The sequence below is a fragment of the Agelaius phoeniceus genome, unplaced genomic scaffold (assembly GCF_051311805.1).
Source record: "Agelaius phoeniceus isolate bAgePho1 unplaced genomic scaffold, bAgePho1.hap1 Scaffold_110, whole genome shotgun sequence".
Lineage (NCBI taxonomy): Eukaryota > Metazoa > Chordata > Aves > Passeriformes > Icteridae > Agelaius > Agelaius phoeniceus.
In genome coordinates this window covers 328,025-344,882 of record NW_027509876.1, presented here as the reverse complement: position 1 = coordinate 344,882, position 16,858 = coordinate 328,025, and the positions used below count along the sequence as shown (strand labels likewise).

The following is a 16,858-nucleotide window of genomic DNA, read 5'->3' as shown; positions in this document are numbered from 1 at the left end:
CAAGGGCCGGGCTGAGCCCTGCCGGGCCAGCAGCCCGTGTGGCCGCAGCGCCGGCAGCGCCGCTGGCAGGGAGCTGTGCCGCTGGCGCCGTGACAGGCTCTGTGTTCACAGGCGTGGCCGGGCGGCACCTGAGGGGACAGCAGCAAGAGCTGCAGCTGATCTGCACTGGTGAGTGAGGCCAGCGGGCTGGCAGCGGGGGCTCCCGGGGGGAGAGCTGCAAGCCCTGCCCCGGCTGCGGAGGGCTCTGCTCCTGGGGGTAGAGCACCCTGAGATTTCAGGGCCACGTGGGCCATTGGTGGCCAGCAGCTTCGGGCTGATCCCCTTGCTCCCTGCTCCCTCCTGGCCATGGCAAGAGCCGGCTGAGATGGCCCTCGCAGGGGGCTCTCCTCGGCTCCCCGCAGATCCGGCATCTGACCATGGCTCTGTTCCTTTCTCTTGCAGCCCTGGAACGCCTGACGGAGGACATGAGCAGTGCCGTGTCAGAGGTGGCACTTGAAACACTGCATGTCCTCCGAGCAACAGCCAGTGGGCGATATTCCATCTTCCAGAGGCTGCACGACCAGCTGCACAGGGCATGGATCACTCGGCCTCGTCTCTCACGGCTCGGCTGGCTGCACTGCTGGAGCTCTGAGGAGAGCCGATCCGGGAGGCTCTCTTTGCTGGGGCCGCCTGAGCCACTGGGGATTTTTACTTTTCTTTAAGATTTTTCTTTTCTTCCATTCTATCTTTTACCCAATGGAAATATATACCATCTTATAATATACACACTCTCAGGAGATTTTCTTTGCTGCCCAGGGTTCATAGGGCATAGGGAAAGTGGAGAAAATTGTGCTTCTACTTAGCATGCTGCCCATGCATGCAGTGCTGCAGGGAAAATGGCCAGAAGCCCCTTGGCCTGTGGTGCCTCTGCTGAAGCCTTTGTGCTGCCCACAGAGCGGCTGGGCAGGGGCCGGAGCTGCGGGGATCCCTGGCAGAGCGGTGCCTGGAGATGGCCACAAGCCCTGTGCCAGGCAGGAAGCGCCATCCGTGCCCTCCTGCCCGTCTGCTGCTGCCTGCCTTGCTGAGGGCTCCCAGGTGCCTCTGGCTGGGGCTGCTCTGGAGCTGCTGTGGGGCTGCGGCGCTGCTGCCGGGCAGCTTGGCCGGGCTGGGGCAGGGCCTGAGGGGCTGGGGCACTGGCAAGCCCTGAGCAATGGGGCTGTCAGAGGCCACAAGCAGCCCCCTGGCAGCCGCCTTCTTCCTGCCACAGTTGACTTGAAGGACAGATCCCGGGCACTCTGCAACTAACAGCATCTCAATGTTGTTGGAAAGCCAAATCCAGAGAAATGTCAGACCTTTGGTCTTGTCAGCAAAGCTTAGAATTTAACCCAGGATTTGATCTGAGACCTTGGAAAGGGCTTCCGAACTCAGGTGCTGGAAGCCAGAATGCGGATTTCTAGTTTCTAGCAGAGACACAGGGAGGAAAGTTGAAGTGGAGGAATGTTTAGAGTTTTAGAGTTCCAGATCTAGAAAAAATCCAAGTAGTTACAACAGTAAACAAGAAGTTTAGGATGCAGTGCTGTAGGTTTGTTGCGTCATGGCATGATTGGCTAAGGAAGCTTCCACTGTAGCATGATGTGGGAAGCCAGCAAATTCCTTGGGCTGCCCTGCAGGACTCGAGACCCTGTCAGAGGGCTGAGAGACCTTGGCACAGAGCCCAAGACCCCTGTGCCTTTGATTTAGCCCTTGGAAAAAACAATTCCCAACCTTGTATGAAGAATGACAAGCCACCAAATGAAAGGGAATTTATCACAGAGTGGAAAAATAGATTTTGGGGGTTTTTAGAATGGGGCTTCAGGGGGCAAGATGGAGGAATCTGGGCATGTCCAGCCTTTCTCCTTCTTCTTCTTAGCCTCCATCTTCTGCTGTGATGTTGGCACTTTTAGATTGGTTACGAGTAGAAGCTCACTGTCTAACGCAGATGATAGGTATGGGAAAGTAATTGTAAATATTGTACAGGTAGTTGTTTTTAGCAGAAAAAGATAACACCGCCCCGGGGGAGGCAGAGTGCCTTAGACTGTCTTGCTGAGCAGACCTCGTCAGGACAGGAGAAAGAATTTTATAGATAAGATACAAGAAACAACCTTGAGACCGAGAAATGAAGAGCTCTTACTCCTTCTTCGACCACCAGGCTGGGAAAAGAGACTTTCTAACTTATCTCGGGGTCACTCTGAGCAGCTAGAGACCCCGAGAGCATGAGTCCCTAGGAGGAAATATTGAAGGATTGGCTCCAAAACATAAATATCCTTGTTGGCCATGTCTTCTTGGCCAAGAAATCCTTCAAAGCTCTTGGAACTACAAGTCTTGCGGCCCTGTGAGCCATGCGGTGGAGATGGGAGCCAAACTCACCCTTCCTGTCTTTGTAGAAGAGAAGAAAAAGCAATGCCATCATCTAAAAAATTCAGAGGTCTGCTCTCTAGTTCATTCCAAACTCCTTCAACTCGCCCAAAGTGGGATTTAGCTACAAACACATGACAAGGACTTTTAGGGCTGGCTCTTTGACTCCAGAGTGGCTGCTTTAGAATCTTTCCCATAACCCTGTGTAGTTGTGTGCCAGCAAGGTCTCCTTTGAAGAAACTTTCCCAACTGACTTGCATGGAGGTTTGTTTGAAGGGTGTTTGAGGGGAAAGGCTCCCAGCAGAGGTCTGGGCTTTGGCCTAGCTGTGTCTCCTGCTGATTGTGAAGTGTGCCATCAGCTGCAGGGCTTTCTGGGCTAAAAATATCATCAAGTCACTTGGACTTGCTCTTTTTGGCCTCTAAAAGCTGGACCCACTTTCGGGGCAAATTTGGAGTCCTCATCTATAGGTGGATGGAGCACCTAGGATTTTCCCAATTGCTGGGAATGGTTCTCCAGGTCCCTGGAGTATCCAGGGCCCTGGTAATTTCCAGCTCCACACATGCCTTGGTAATGAGAAGCAGAGGAACCCAGACCTTTTTGTGCTGCCTGTGTCACTGCACCAGGGCCATGGGATGGGCACACGCAGCCCTTGTGCTGGAGCTGAGCTGCTCTGCCCAGCACTGGTGGCCGCCATCCAAGCTGGTTTTGCTTGTGCTGGTTCCCTGACAGCTGGGGCCCTGGGCAGAGCCCTGAGAGCCTGGTCTCCCCCCAGGGAAGGAGCAGGAGCCCCTGAAGAAGCTGTACCGGGTGGGGATGCTGCTGCTGCTGCTGCTGCTGCTGCTGCTGCTGCTGCTGCTGCTGGAGACAGCCAGGATGACATCAAGGATGACAAGCTCTTCCTCAGCCTGGCCACTGGAGGCTGAAGGTGATGGACTTTGATTCTGGCACCTTCTTCAAAGCAAGGCTCCACAGGGAATTTGCAGATGAGTCCCCAGCAGGGAAATTCTGCCAGATTTGGGCACGGCCCAGCCTGGCTGGGAAGCAAAGGTTCCCCCTTTGCTGGGGCAGATGCAGCTCATCCTTCAGTCGCTGCCCAGCTGCTTTTTGGCAGGGCTGTGGGGATGGGCTGGGCTGGGTACGAAATGGGAGTGGGCTCCTGGCCCTGCCAACAGCCCCCAGCACCCACCGTGCCCCGGGCTGGGGCTGGGGCTGGGGCTGGGGCAGCCAGCCCGACACAAACAAAGCCCCATGGTGGGAGCAGAGGTGGGACTCCAGAACCTGTGCAGGGGCTGCTTTGCTGTGCAGGCAAGGAAGGGCTTGGGCTGCTCAGCTGCCCTTGTTTCCTTTGGGATCACCGTGATTTTGGAGGCAGTGCAGGGGGGAAGAGAGAAAGTGTGGGCTTCCCTCAGCCATGGCTGGGTTTTTCCCTACCATGTAGGAGTTAGGCCTCCCTCAAGGCCTTAACAGTGATAAGAGTTTTTACCGTTTTTCTTGCTTTCCCTTTTTGCATCTAATCTCTTTTCAAGAATGTGTTGTTTGTTTTTCCAGAGGAAGTGTTCTAGGTGGTCCAGTGTGGATGGGGAAGTGCTTGGGAGCAGCTGTGGCGTGGATGGGCCGTGCCCTTGGAGAAGGCTGAGGCCATGGTTTGGGAGCAGCTTTTCTTGCAGCCGTGGGTGGCGTGAGGTGGGTCCCTGTGTGCTTGGCAGGGTGGGATCAGAGCTTTTGGGAGATGGCAGCGAGCACAGGAGCATCCTGCTCTGGGCAGCTGCTGAGGGCTGGATGTGCCGTGGCTGGCTGCAGGCTGGGCACATGTGCTGCCCTCCTGCTCTGCTGCCAAAGGCAGCAGGGATGGGCAGCTCTGGGCACAGCTCTGGGCACAGCCAGCATGGCCTGGGCACCGCAGGCCTTGGCACAAGGGCACAGGAGCCCTCAGCTGACGGGCGGTTTCTGCTTTCTCTCCTTGCAGCCGGGCTCTGCGGCTGCTGAGGCTGCTCTGGGCTCTGCCAGGGCTCTGCTGGGCTCAGCCCTGGGCCCAGCTGGGCTGGCTCTGCCCTCACATTGCTCTGACAGCTCTGCATCAGACGAGCCCGTTGCGAGCACAGCGCCTGAGCTTTCTGCTTTGGCAGGTGAGTGAGACTCTGCTGCAGGCCCAGAGATTGCAGCTGGGGACACACATCCAATTGGCAAGGACCCAAACTCTCCACAGTCCCAGCTGAACGCCTGCATCTCCCCAGGATGTTCTGTCTGTCCCACTCTTCCTTCTTGATTGGCTGGAATTGTGCAATTGCACTTTCTTCCTCCTCTAGCAGTGCCACGAGTGGGCCAAAGCTGGCGAGTGGGCCGTGCTCCTGAGGCAGTGCAGTCTGGAGGTGATGGATGGAGAATTGCCCTTCTGCACTGCCAAACCAGAGCAAAAAGCTCTCAGTTGGACTTTGTGTCTTTAAGAAATCCCTGACAGTTTCAAAGGGACTGTGCAGCTCATTCACAGGCTGAGAAGGAATGGCATCTTCTAAAGGATTTGGGGTTTGACAGAGTTTCCATTCCCAGTCCTGCTTGGAGCTAGCAGGGCACAAAGCAATTTCCCATTGCTTCACCCACAATTTAACAATGTTGGAAACAACCTCAAAAACTTTTAAAAATGGGTGCTGAAGTCAGCAAGATGGATCCATGGCATCAGCACATTTACAATGTAAATAACTGAGTTCTCTTTTTAAAAAGATCATTGACCTCCTAATGCAAAGAATGTAACTTTGCATTTATGTTTTGTTTTTTTCACTAACATTATGTTATATTTTTTCTCTCACACTTGGATTTTATTCTTATCTTCTACAATTTACCTATTTTTTCCTTTTTCCTTTTTTTTTTTCCTTTAAATAGAAAACATGTCCTATCAAAGGAATGTCCTTTGCTCCTGGTTCCCGTGTGGAGCAGCTCCCTTCCTGCTGGCTGAGCTACTCAGGCAGAGCCCGGCAGCTCCTGGCCCTGCAGGGCTGAGGCTTTTCCCCGTTGCTGGGCACAGCCTGATGGAGCAGCACTGCTGAACACGGTCACACAGAGGGACCAGGAGCAGCTGCCTCTGCCCACCTGAGGCTCCAAGGCCCAAACTCTGAGCAGCCAGGGCTGGAAGAGACTGGCAGCATCTGATCCCTGACTCTGGGCCAGGGCTGCACAAATGACCCCACAGCAGCAGCAGCAGCAGCAGCAGCAGCAGCAGCAGCAGCAGCAGCAGCAGCAGCAGATGGAGCTGACTTTCAGCACAGCCCCTGCCCCTGTTCCCTCCCGTGTGCAGCGGTGTCACAGCAGCCTGAGGCACCTGGGAGCCCCCAGTGCCAGCAGGGACTTGAGATGGCAGCCCTGGGCTCCTGGAGGCTGTGCAAGGAACGGAGCTGGGCACTCCCTGTCCATGGGGAGCTTGCAGATGGAAAAGGCTGCTGTGTCCAGGCAGCTCCAAGGGCACAGAAAGGAGGCTCTGGAGCACTGGATCTGTGCCAGTGCCACAGTCCTGGGCAGCAGCCAGCCAGCCCTGGGGGAACAGAGGGCACAGCAGGAGGGACAGAAGCAGGCAAGGGCAGAGACTGGAGAGAGCCAGAGCCAGGAGCAGGAACAGCTGCTCCATTGCACTCTTGGAGAAAGCTCTGGGCTGGTTCAAAGCGCTGAAAGGCGTGAAGGGCAGAGAGGAGGCCACAGCAAACAATGCTCCTGTTTGCACAGCCTCCCCTCTCCGTGTCCCAGAAGGAATTGCATGGACTGTGTTCTTCTCTCCGAGTCGTCTCGTTCAGCATGAGCAGCTCAGCACCAGGAGCTGAAGGAGCTGAAGCCTCAGGCCACAGGAGCTGGGCAAGAGGGAACTTTTGGAGCAAAGTAATGCTGCTAAAATAGCCCCAGCTGAATGCAGTGGATAGAATCATGGAATCACAGAATCCTTTCTGTTGGAAAAGCCCTCTAAGCTCACCCAGTGCAGGCGCTCACCCAGCAGTGCCAAGCCCAGCACTAAACCACGTCCCTGGAGTGCCAAGGCCTGGACACCAGCCCTGAGTGAGGCCTGAACAGCAGGCCCAGAGCCAAAGGTGGCCTCTGGATGAACCTTCCAGCCAAAGGTTATCTTTGTATCTGCTCCCTAATGAAATATGCATGGTCATTAGCACTGTGATAGATGTAGCCACTCATTAGTGAAACATGTATTGACCTTTGTGTATTTAGAAGCTGGACAAGGCCATGAAATCTGACATCTGGCCTTGTTTGAGGCTGAATGGTCAAAGTCACCTCCCTTGGTTCCTCCTGGGGCCCTGGCCAGCCTTTGGGAGGGACACAAGAGGAGGATGAAACCAGATGTTGCCACACTAGCAGTGCTGTCAGTTTGTCCATTCAGCACTGTCAGAGCTGGGCCCTCTCCCAGCGGGGTTGGAGCCTCAGCTGTGGCTGGAGGCACCTGCAGGAATTGCCAGTGCCCAGGAGTGGCTCTGCAGCCCTTGGCTGTGACAGCTTCCCCAGCTGCTGTGTGGGTCTGGGCGATGGTAAAGGCTGAGGGTAACTGGGGCTGGATCTTTCTCAATCACTGCAGGCAATCTTTGGTGGGGATGGTTGGGTGCATTGCTGAGCTGCTCCTCTTGTGATTCTTTGCTGCTTTGAGCTGCAGGAAATGACACTGATTCCTTCAGTTGGTGTCTGTGTCTTTGGTGCTGACCCTGCCCACTGGCAAAACAAAACTGGCCCAGTCTGGCCAGATCCCAACAAAATGTCACTTGTTCAATGTCAATGTGAGGAATCAGTGCCATCAGAAATTCCCAGATGGGAAGCCCTTCCCTGGAGTTCCCTGGCTCTGGAGTGGGCTGAGGTTGGAGCCCCGTGGGAGCAGTGGGGCAGTCGGGTAAAAGAGGCTGAACCCCTGGATGGCTTCAAATGCATCCAAAAATTGCACATGGAAAAGGAAAAGAACTTGTGGGTTTGGGCAGACAAAGATGAATTTGTTAAGAGTACATTGGAAACAGTACCTTCAGAAGGAACAATTATTGTTGGAATGCCCCCACACGGAGCAAGAGAAGGTTTTAATCCTGAGCTCAGATGCATTTGTGCAAGTGAAATATCAATATAATAAAATACTATATATGTATTTATAGGATAATAAGACCTTCATATATATTTGTTATATATTTTATATGTATGTCTAGGTCTGTCTATCTATATCAATATGTTTATCTACATATAAAATTATAATAATGTGAAATAGTGCTGACAATACTAATTTGGTAGCTTTGGCTGCTCAGGGATGTAACACTAAATACCCTACAGAACAGGATTGGCCAGGACCCTAATGTCAGTGGTCAACTTTGTGAGATTGTATACAATGAAAAAAGGAGGAAGGGAGGAAATTGGCTGTTTTTACAGGGTTTGCTGATACTGTGATGCAGAGTGCTTTGTCTGTTCCTGTGAAAAATTCAGTGATTAAGCCTGCAGGGTTTTTCATGTGCCAGACTATGCACAAGCTGCAGGATTGGTTGAACGGGTGAAGGGGTTGTTAAAAGAGCAGTTGAAAAAATGAGGAGATGGGAACCTTTGCCCATGGAGAACCCATCTCCCAGATGTGCTCCATGCCCTTAACAATGGCCCACTGGGGAAATGGAAACCCCCTGGCTGTGCACGGCTGCCCCCAATTTGCAAATCCAACCATGGGCAGTGAGACTTGGACTGCCTGGGAAATTGTTGTGGCTGTGATGGCCCCTGGCAGGGCCAGCCCAGAGGCTGCAGGGCTGGGCCTTCATGCATTGGAATTAATGAGGAGCAATTCAAAGCAAATGAGAGCTATCAATACTGAAACAGGAATTCAGATTCCTCCAGGACACTTTGGTTTGACAACTGCTCACTCGAGCTTGGCCTTGCAAAGTGGTCATGTCATGAGAGGAGGAATTATTGTTGCAGATATCAAGGAGAAATTAAAGGAATTGTGTTAAACAATAGTGACCAGGATTGGATTAGTCAACCCCATGACAGGGTAGCACAATTATCAATATTGCAATTTTAAGAAGGATTGTGAAAAAAGGAGATCCACCTGCAATCACCACCGTTTGTGGAGATAAAGGGTTTGGATCCAGCAGCCCTAATAATGGAGCCAGAGTGTGGGTCCAGAGGCCAAAAGGCCCTCCCGAGGCAGCTGAAGGAGCAGCTCCTGGGAAAGACAACTCTGAGTCCTGAAACCTGGGCAGGAACAATGGGAATGTGTCCCTGCAGCCAAGTGTTCTGTGTGAGAACAAGTAGATCTGACAGGATATTGTTTTCCACATGCTGCCAGACCAAATCTCCCTGTTTGCCCCAAGGGCCCCTTGGGAAATGCTCTGATCCACGGGGCTCCATGGGAAGGCTGCTGTGACACTGAGGGGCTTGCACAGGAATTGCATCCAGGAGCCCGGGTGCCCCTCAGGGACTGGGACCCGGCCCCTTCCAGCCCGAGGGGAAAGGGCCCCCCCAGGCCTTGTTAGCCACAGACAGCATGGTAAAGCTGAACAGCAAAGGGCCTGGGGGCATTATTCTGGAATTACCATGGTGCCAGCTCCATGGACAACGGAATTCTTGTTCCTAACTCAAATAGAGAAAAATGGATGAAGAACGGTGTCACAAAAGTACTACAGGTGTCTGTAAGTTGTACCTTGATAGTCAGCCAGAATCTTTGTCTGCCACAAACACCTCTAGTGTTTGACCAAGGGGTTAGTCATCAAAATGTAATGATGAGTTCTGATGGATTGCTGAGCTTCTTTTGTAATTCTTTGCTAATGATGATGTGCTTTGCTGAGTTTATCCTTTTGTAATTCTTTGCAGCTGTGCATGATATAAATGACACAATTCCTTCAGTTGATGTCTGTGTCTTTGGTAGTGACCCTGCCCACTGGAGAAACAGGGCCCCCTCTTGCCTAAGTGTTACCTGGGAAGGCAGAAACCCTCCCTCCAAAATTCCCCCTTCCTCCTTGTTCCCCCCCTTCATACCCTGAGCATGATGTGTGTGACTGTGGTCACAAGGGTTTTCAGGATGAAGAAGAGACGAGAATGTTGACTCCATGATCAGAAGGCTTGATTTATTATTTTGTGATATATGTTACATTAAGACTATACTAAAAAGCAATAGAAAGGAAAAGGTTTCTTCAGAAGCTAGCTAAGCTAAGAATAGAAAAGAATGAATAACAAAGATCTGTGTCTCAGACAGAGCAAGAGCCAGCTCTGCCATGAGTGGTCAAGAAATCCAAACACCCACAGGAGACCAATCACGGGTCTACCTGTTGCATTCCACAGCAGCAGATAACCATTGTTTACTTTGGTTGCTGAAACTGCAGCTTCTCACAAGGAAAAATCCTAAGAAAGGATTTTTCATGAAAGATGTCTGCGACAAAGGATACATGCAGGCCATCCAGTTCTTGTATGAAAAGTTAGCAGAAGAAAAAAAAGAGAAAAAAAAGAGAAAGTTACCTTACAACTGGTCAGCATGTGATCTATAGCATGTGAACTATATGCCCTAAAAGGAGCTCTGGAAATATTAGCATGGAAACAGAGAACAATATATACAGGACTCAAAATACACTTTTGGAATAGTGCATACCTTTGGAAAAAATTTGGGAAGAGAGGGGGCTATTTAATTCAAAGTGAAAGGGAGTGATTCATGAAAAACTTATTTTAGAAGTGTTAGAAACCTTACAATTACCAGAGGAAGTAGCAGTGGTGGTATATGTTAAAGGACATCAAAAAGGGGCCACTCAGGAGGAGCGAGGGAACAATTTAGCAGATTTAGAAGCTAAAAATGCAACTGAATTAGAGACAAAAACTAATAATAGTATTAACATCCATGAGACAAATGCAAAAAGTCTCTGTATTCAGTGGGACAGAAGAGGAAGAACTCCTTAAAATAGGAGCCAAGAAAGATAACGCAGGGAAGTGGAGATTAGCAGATGGGAGGCAAATGTTGAATAAACCCTTGGCCAGGAAAATGCTAGAAGGCATACATGGAACAACACACTGGGGTACACAAGTACTAAGTGATCAATTTCTAAGGGATTTGGGATGCATAGGAATATTCAGGATAGCTAAGCAGGTGACTGAACTGCTTGTGATATGTCAACAAGTGAATAAGAAGATCATGAGGAAAACACCCAGAGGAGGGCGAGAACTGGCCTTACAGATTTTTAAAAACATCCAAGGAGACTTTACTGAGCTTCCCCAGGTACAACAGTGGAAGTTTTGCCAGTGATAGTAGATCACAGGGCTCATTGTGTAGAGATGGTGCCCACTGTGAAAGCCAATGCCAGTGTTGTGAGTAAAACACTTCTAGAATCAATCATACCCCAATATGGGATGGCAAACACGATTGATTCAGACCAGGGAACTCATTTCACATCAGAGATATTTCAGAGAGTCTTTCAAGCCCGGGGAGTAAAATGGGAATTACACACTCCATGGCATCAACAGAGTTCCAGTCAGGTTGAGAAAATGAATCAAACTCCTAAAAGAGCTCCAGTTAAGCTAATGATTGAAACCCAAATGTCATGGATAAAATGTCTCCCTTTGGCCTTTTTAAGAATGAGAACCCAACCCTGGTCAGATCTGGGGGTCCCACCCTATGAAATGATGTTTGGGTTTCCCTTCCTGACCTCACCCCAGAAGGCTGCCACCCATGAGGAAGGGGAAGCCAATGCCAAGAAATAAGTGATGTCTATAGCACAAACTTTAAAAGGGCTAAGACATAAAGGGGCAATTCCTCAAACTACCACCCTGGATTTCAGAATCCATAATATTAATCCTGGGGATTGGGTGATGATTAAGCCATGGAGAGATCAGCCTCTAACTCCTCAGTGGGAAGGTCCCTTTCAGGCACTGCTCACCACCGAATCGGCCGTGCGAGCTGCAGAGCGGGGATGGACTCATGGCAACAGAGTCAAAGGCCCAGGAGAAGAACCCAAAGAGTGGACTGTAACATCCAGGCTGGGTGAAACAAGATTGACTCTCAAGCAGAGACTGAGAGACAATCAGGGAAACACCAAGATGCCCAAAAAGCAGAGTCAAGCTTCCACCAACCAGCTCGAGAACTGTCTTCCTGTTTTCATGGGTGAGAATTACCAGCAGCTGTTGAGGGGAAGTACACAAGGGACTGTAAAAGGCAGTGGGACAGCTTCTTTAAGAAAATAAGACAAAGGAAGGAGGGCAAGGCCGGGTTGGCCCCTTTGTTTGCTACCAAGAAGGCTCCATAGCCCTGCTGTGGGTAGCAACCCTGTAGGCATGGTAAGGTAGGGACAAAAGGCCATTCCAGACCTCTGTAATTCCTCAGTTGTCTTTTAATTCAACAGGGACTGGAGGGCAGGACCGAGTTGGCCTCTGTGCTCACCCCTAAGATGCACCAACTATGGGCAGCAGCCACACAGGCACGGTAGATGGGAGTCAAAGCCACACTGGACCTCTGGGATGCCCTTTTGTCCATGCCAAATGAGTATGTCTAAGGAAAACCTGAGACTTTTTTTCTCCTCTTCCCACTGTCCTTGCCCACATCAACAGATGCTGGTATGACTCATTCAAGAGAGAGAGAAAAATTTTGACTCAATTGTTTGAACAAAATGACTTATAGAAAAAGATAGGTGAGTTTGTTATAGAAGAGTAATCCTAGGGTTGACTCTCACAATTAATGGGTGAATATTAAATCTATGTTAAGAGAAGTTTTGTAGATGTATAGTTATCCTTCCCCTACCCTTGCATTGCTATCACAGGATGGCCTCAGTAGCTGGGGCATTTGGGAGGGTTGGCTTGTTCCTATGGCAGCACCTGACCTCCAATCAAGGGGTGAGACAGTGATCTCCACCACTGGACAGAGAAGAAGGAATCGATTGACAAGAGTTTGGGAGGGGCTGGAGGTGTGAAAGACAGAACATCCATTTTGTAGATGAGCACACAGTGACTGAATCCTTTGCTCCTGGCGCTGTATTCTTTTCTTTCTTCAGTCTTCTGCTTTATTTTGATATGGTCTTAATAAACTGTCGGGTCCGGCTGTCTGTCTCTGCCCCGACACAGGTAGAGTGGTTCTTGGGTGGCACGCGATGCAAAGGACGAGTCTGGACTCTTCAGCTTTCGGTCTTCAGGTTGTTTATTATTTCTTATCTACAAAATTTTTCTGTCTGCCCAACAGAGGTCTGATCTGCAAGCAGTCACAGGCACTCTCTGACCACCCACGGGGCGGTCATGTCTTTTTATACTAAAACGTACGTATACAATATTTACCTTTATTTCCCAATGCTTTTCGCCCATGTTAGCAAGTGCACCTTCACCAGAAACCAATCCCCAAGTGCCAACATCATCACAGGAGATGGAGGACAAGAAGAAGAAAGAAGAAGGACAAGACACGCCCCGATCTCTCCATCTTGTCTCCATAACCCCCCTGTACCAAAAACCTTAAAGTCTATATCTCACCCTCTAAATGTGTCTCTTTTACACCTTGTACTCTAAAGTGATTCTCTTGTCCTCAGACTCTTGTTACTTCTGTGGATGGATCAAAATCAAGCCACCAAACACTCTTGGCAACATTCCAGGGTTTTCGAGACCCCCAAGGGTTCTCCTGGCATCTCTGGACATCGGGAACGATGTGCTGAGATCCCACAATAAACCATTTACATTTTTAAAAGTGAAAATCTTTTCTCACATGGGGTTGGGGAATATGGGGCAAGGTTGTCCACACTGGGTCACCTCTCAAGGTACAACTTCACTGACCTGGCCAGACCTCCTTAGGAGAGACCCTGGATCAATATCAATCACAGAATGCTGCAATCACCTTTTGTAAAATAGAAAGAGCAATAAAAGACACCCTTTGAGATAGGAGTACATATTACTTAGAAGCTCTTTGAAATATTTCTCTATAACAGTAAAAGGAAATCTTCCTGCTGAACTGCTCCAGACCAGAGGAAATCAAGGCAGAGCCATGGTTTGTCAGGACTTGCTTGATCCTAATGAGCCCCGTGGTGCATTTGAAGCTGAGTCTGGAACCTCAGGGCCTGAGAAGAGATTGCAAAAAAACTTTCCAGGAGTCAAAGTCAAAAGAAAACCCCAAAGTGTCTCAAGGCATGAATGGGCCCCACTGAGGTCCATCTCCAACACAGGCTCCTCATGGGCTCCTTGGAGGAGAGAATTGGAGGCCAGAATTGGACAAAACACCTCTCAGAGATTCAGAGTGGAAAGGAACATCCAAAGTACCTTAAAAACCTTGAGTATCTCAAGGCATTAATGAGCCCCACTGAGTGTCAGTACAAAGCTCTCCAGGGACTCATTAAGCAAATAATTGGGGCCATGATTGCACAAACTTCTCACAGAGTCTGGATCAAAAATGAAACACCAAGTACCTTAAAATAATTGAGTACCTTGAAGTATTAATGACTCCACTGAGTCTCCTTACTGACAAAGCCTCCCCAGGGACTAATGACAGCAGATAATTGGAGGCTGTGACTGCACAATCTTTCTCATAGCATCTGTATCAAAGGGAAACACCAAGTAGCTTAAAAAACTGAAGCACCTTGAAGCATTAATGAGCCCCACTGAGTGTTGTTACTGACAAAGCCTCTCCAGGGACTAATTACAGCAGATAATTGGAGGCCAGGATTGCACAAACCTCTTAGAGACTCCAAGGCAAAAGCCAAGCCCAAAGTCCTTTGAAAAACCTGCAGTCCCTGCAGGGAGCATGAAGGAGCCCCCAGGGCCATTGCTGAGCAAGGCTCCCCAGGGACTCCTTGCAGCAGATCCTTGAGGCCACTGGGATGTGGGCTAGGGGGGGATGCTGAGGGCAGCACAAGGGGCTGACAGTGCCCAGCCTGGCTGGGGCTGGGCCAGGAGGCCCCAGGGCCTCAGCACAAGGTGTCTCCTCCCAGCCCTTGGGGGCACAGACCCTGCTGTGCCCCAGGGCACCAAGACTTGGCTTCTCTTTGTCCCCACCTGTCATCACTGCCTGCAGTTCTCTGCTCTGCCTGGGACCTGGGGACACTTGCTCAGTCGTGTCCCTCTCTGGGACCCATTAAAAGTGCAAGAAAGTTTGGAGTTGGATTCTGCCTTAGAGTCCTGGAGAGGTTTCTTCAGCTGCCTCTCAGGGACTGATGTCCAGGGCCTGAGCACAAAGCCCCAGAGGCTGATTAAAGTCCTTGTGCTGTGTCTGTGCTGCTGAGCTGGGCTGGGCTCCTGGCCCAGAGGCAGCTCCTGGTCACCAAGAAGAGCTTCAAAAGCACATTTCTCTGGATGAGCAGCTCTTGTGCCAGCCCAGCAGGGCTGGGGCACTGCCTGCAGCCAGCCCGGGCACAGCACAGAGGCACAGAGAGCTTCAATCAGTCAGGGCTGGGAAGGGGCTGAGAAGTGCCTGGGGCACAATCACTGCCAGCCCTTGGCACAGGAACCTCTGGCTGCAGGACAATGCAGCTGCAGCTCCTGGAGCCATCTCCTGCAGCTGGAACATGCCAATGCCTGCAGAGCCTGTGAGTACATTCTCTGCTTGTCTCTTGTGCAGAGCAGCCAGGGGTGCCCAGGGCTGTCGTGCAGAGCAGGGTCCTGCAGCCCAGGGCGCTGTGCTGGGGCAGGGACTCTGCTGCCTGCCAGGGACAGCTCTCAGCCAGCCCTGGCAGCTGCTCCCAGCACTGGGGGACAAGATCTGGCTGGGAGGAGACAGCTGGTGAGGCTTGGGAGTGTTCTCCTTGTGTGGGGAGGATGCTGCAGTGTTCAGGACTGCTCCCAGCATGGCATTTAACTGCAGAACATTTCCAAGTAGATTATACAGGGAGCACAGCAAGGCAGAGGCTGCATAAGAGGGAAAATCCTGCTTTTTTAATCTACTGCTCTGGGTTGCCTGGATGGGAAACTGCACATAGATATTCATGTCTCAGTTCAGGTGGAAAAAAACTAAATTTCTCTCCCACCTGAATAAAGCAGGCAGTGACAGAAATCACCACATGGCCCCTTAGAGGCAGCCTCAGTGTAGCTTTTCCAGCCTCCTCAGGGTTGCTCTGACGTTGCCATCAGAGCCTGCAGAGCCAGAGCTGCCCCTGGGCAGTGCCTGAGCTGGGAGGGCTCTGCAGGGCAGAGCTGAGCCCCCAGGGCTGGGCTGGGCTCTGGCAGCACTGGCAGGGCCCAGCCCTGGGCACAGGGAAGCAGCTGCTGGCAGGGACAGCTCCAGGCAGCAGAGCCCTGGGCAGGCAGTGGGGGGAAAGTGCCCCCAGGCTGTGCTGGGATATTTCAAGTCCTCTCCAAACCCAACTATTCCATGATTACTTTTCTTACAGGTCCCCATGTGCAGCCCCAGCAAATGTCCAACAGCAGCTCCATCAGGCACTTCCTGCTGCTGGCATTGGCAGACACGCGGCAGCTGCAGCTCCTGCACTTCTGCCTCTTGCTGGGCATCTCCCTGGCTGCCCTCCTGGGCAACGGCCTCATCATCAGCGCTGTAGCCTGCGGCCACCACCTGCACACGCCCATGTTCTTCTTCCTGCTCAACCTGGCCCTCGCTGACCTGGGCTCCATCTGCACCACTGTCCCCAAAGCCATGCACAATTCCCTCTGGGACACCAGCAACATCTCCTATGCAGGATGTGCTGCACAGCTCTTTTTTTTTGCTTTTTTCATCTCAGCAGAGTATTTCCTCCTGACCATCATGTGCTACGACCGCTACGTGTCCATCTGCAAACCCCTGCACTATGGAACCCTCCTGGGCAGCAGAGCTTGTGCCCACATGGCAGCAGCTGCCTGGGCCAGTGGCTTTCTCACTGCTCTGCTACTCACAGCCAATACATTTTCCCTGCCCCTGTGCCATGGCAATGCCCTGGGCCAGTTCTTCTGTGAAATCCCACAGATCCTCAAGCTCTCCTGTTCCAAATCCTATCTGAGGGAACTTGGGTTCATTCCAGTTAGTACCTGCTTATCATTTGGTTGTTTTGTGTTCATTGTTTTCTCCTATGTGCAGATCTTCAGGGCTGTGCTGAGGATCCCCTCTGAGCAGGGACGGCACAAAGCCTTTTCCACCTGCCTGCCTCACCTGGCTGTCATCTCCCTGTTCCTCAGCACAGTCATCTTTGCTCACCTGAAACGCCCCTCCATGTCCTCCCCATCCCTGGATCTGTCCCTGTCAGTTCTGTACTCGGTGGTGCCTCCAGCCCTGAACCCCCTCATCTACAGCCTGAGGAACCAGGAGCTCAAGGCTGCAGTGTGGAGACTGATGACTGGATGCTTTCAGAAACATTAAACTGCTGTCTGAAAATTGCTTGAAATAAAAGTCATCTTTGATACTTCTTCTTGTTGGTTTAATTGTGGGGCTTTTTTCCCTTTTTTTTTAGGTTTTTCATCTTGTCGACACAGATTTTGTCATTGTTTCTTCCATTTCTCATTTTGTTTCTCTCCACCTTCCCTGTGGCCACAGAGTGTGTCAATGAGGGGCAGCACTCTTGGTGAATTTAAATGAGCTAAAGGATCTCCCAGCAGAGTTTTCTGCAGAGATGCCCT

The 16,858-nt window shown here is 51.1% G+C and overlaps 1 protein-coding gene across 1 annotated transcript; it reads left to right on the top strand.

Moving 5' to 3' along the window:
• The first annotated feature begins 15,668 nt into the window (after positions 1-15,668).
• On the top strand, positions 15,669-16,601 carry LOC143692985 (olfactory receptor 14J1-like). Its single transcript, XM_077173065.1, has one exon. The coding sequence runs from the start codon at positions 15,669-15,671 to the stop codon at positions 16,599-16,601; it is 933 nt and encodes a 310-aa protein (XP_077029180.1).
• Positions 16,602-16,858: the final 257 nt, after the last annotated feature.

Excerpts from the sequence above, each read along its gene's own strand:
- LOC143692985 (XM_077173065.1), top strand. The coding sequence starts at position 15,669 with ATGTCCAACAGCAGCTCCATCAGGCACTTCCTGCTGCTGGCATTGGCA.